General features: G+C 61.9%; 1 protein-coding gene across 1 annotated transcript; it reads right to left on the reverse strand.

Annotated features, from left to right (window-relative positions):
- Positions 1-380: 380 nt before the first annotated feature.
- On the reverse strand, positions 381-1,823 carry LOC113205192 (homeotic protein female sterile). The gene is made up of 4 exons (XM_026420704.2): positions 1,698-1,823; positions 1,394-1,608; positions 783-1,147; positions 381-711 (listed from the first exon to the last, which is right to left on the reverse strand). Exons 2-4 carry the CDS (start codon positions 1,495-1,497, stop codon positions 500-502), a joined length of 681 nt encoding a protein of 226 aa, XP_026276489.2. The 5' UTR covers positions 1,498-1,608; positions 1,698-1,823; the 3' UTR covers positions 381-499.
- Positions 1,824-1,829: the final 6 nt, after the last annotated feature.

The raw sequence follows: 1,829 nt of genomic DNA on the forward strand, positions 1-1,829 counted from the left end.
GCGGCGGCCGCGGCGCCGGTGTACGATCACCTTCTCACACCTAGCTCAGCCCGCCCGCTCGCGGTCATCTCGCCACGCCAGCGGCGGCGCCGTGATCAGCAGCAGCAGCAGCCTGGTTGCGCCGCGCGCCCAGCGGCAGTCCGGCGGTGCGGTGTAAGCCGCTTGCTGCAGAGCGCAGAGAGAAGCAATGGCCGACAGTTTGTTGGCGCAGCCACGAAATCCGACTCGGTTCGAACTGTTGTTGCAGTTATCTGCACGGTGCGAGAGTTGCCTCGAACCGAACGCGCTCTTCGGCAGGACAACACGCACTACAGCGCTCTGTGGGGGGGAGGGGGGGGGGGGTAAAGGGCTCGATCCAGGGAAGTGATACTGAATGCGGCTGAGGCTACGCTTGCAGTTTTATTTCGGGAGTAATGCGAGTACAGCACTAGACCACACTACTCTACACACTGCTACGACGTGCTTTACGGACGGGACGGCATCCTGACTGCTGCTGCAACTACTTCTTGGCGCTCTTGCTGTGGCCGCGAGACGCCGCCCTCTTGGACGCTGGCGGCGCGCTGGCGCTGCGGTGGCGGCTCGCGTCCCGCCTCCGGTCCTCGCTCGCGGCGCGCGCGCGCCCGCCGCCGCCACCTCCACCGCCGCCGCCGCCCGCGGACCGCGTCTTCTTGCTGGGGCTGGCGCGCCTGCTGGCCGGCTGGGAGGAGGGCGCTGCTGGTGTACAAAGATGACGATCAGTGTGCTGCCTCCGCGGTTCACGACGTTTCGCCCGCTCGACTCACCTTTCGCGCTCTTGGCCCCGGCGCGGCGCCTCTTCTTGCGGCCGGCCTTGTCCTTGCCGCCGGCGCCCTTGTCGCCCGCACCGGCCGCACCACCCGAACCGCCCTTGTCGCCGGCGCCGCCCGCCCCGCCGGGCAGCATGCTCGAGCGCACGAAGCAGTCGTACGTGAAGAGCTTGCAGGCCGTCGAGTCGCAGAACTCGTCGCCGCACTGCGAGCACGTGGTCGCCTTGGTCTCCACCACGCCGCTGCGCGACTTGAAGCGCTTCACCCAGGACGACGACGTGGCGGCGTACGTGCTGCGCGGGCCCTCGCGCTGCCGCTCGAACTGCAGCGTGGCGCGCGTCAGCTTGCCCAGCTCGATCAGCCTTACAAGCAGAAGCACAGAGATATTTTAAAATCAGAAATATTTGCTGGAAAAATTGAAAAAAATTGTGAAAAAATTGACAAAAATGATATGATTTCAGAAAAAACAAATCGAAAACAAATGGAAATTTTCGGGAAAAAGATTAGCAGTTAAAACAGAAAAATATGCTGACAATACTTTTCTGGAAAATTAAAGTACTTGACGGCGAATGACTGGGGCGCCCGCTGCAGAGACGGGCGGGGCTCACCTGGAGAAGAACTCCTCCTCCATCTTGGTCCTGGGCCGCAGCGTGGTCAGCATCCGCCAGTCGATGGGCACCGAGATGAGGTCGTCCAGCTTGACGGGGCGCATGTCGGCCGGCACGGGGTTGGCGAACGTGTACTCGGAGACGTGGCGCAGATCCTTCTTGGTCGGCTTGAACGTCCAGTCCTTGTCGCGGATCTTGATGTCGTCCGCGCGGATCTGAGACAGAGTAGACATAAACAGTATGTTCGGCGTACTGTATGCAGCGGTACTGTTCGCACGGGTGGAGGTGTGGGCGTTTGCCGTACCTTCTCCGCCTTACTCTTGAACTCGGGCACTTTGTCCAGGAGCTTTTTCAGGTCCTCCTTGGTGCGTGCGATCGACTTGGACAGGTCCAGGACCTGCGCCACCTCTTTCTTCTTGCTGAGGAAGTCGTCGAG

Source organism: Frankliniella occidentalis, unplaced genomic scaffold, assembly GCF_000697945.3.
Source record: "Frankliniella occidentalis isolate FOCC.00 unplaced genomic scaffold, Focc_3.1 Scaffold52, whole genome shotgun sequence".
Lineage (NCBI taxonomy): Eukaryota > Metazoa > Arthropoda > Insecta > Thysanoptera > Thripidae > Frankliniella > Frankliniella occidentalis.

Excerpts from the sequence above, each read along its gene's own strand:
- LOC113205192 (XM_026420704.2), bottom strand. The coding sequence starts at position 1,497 with ATGCGCCCCGTCAAGCTGGACGACCTCATCTCGGTGCCCATCGACTGG. Across the intron at positions 1,148-1,393 it reads GAGGAGGAGTTCTTCTCCAG|GCTGATCGAGCTGGGCAAGC; the intron begins GTGAGCCCCGCC and ends TCTGCTTGTAAG. Across the intron at positions 712-782 it reads CGGGGCCAAGAGCGCGAAAG|CGCCCTCCTCCCAGCCGGCC; the intron begins GTGAGTCGAGCG and ends GTACACCAGCAG.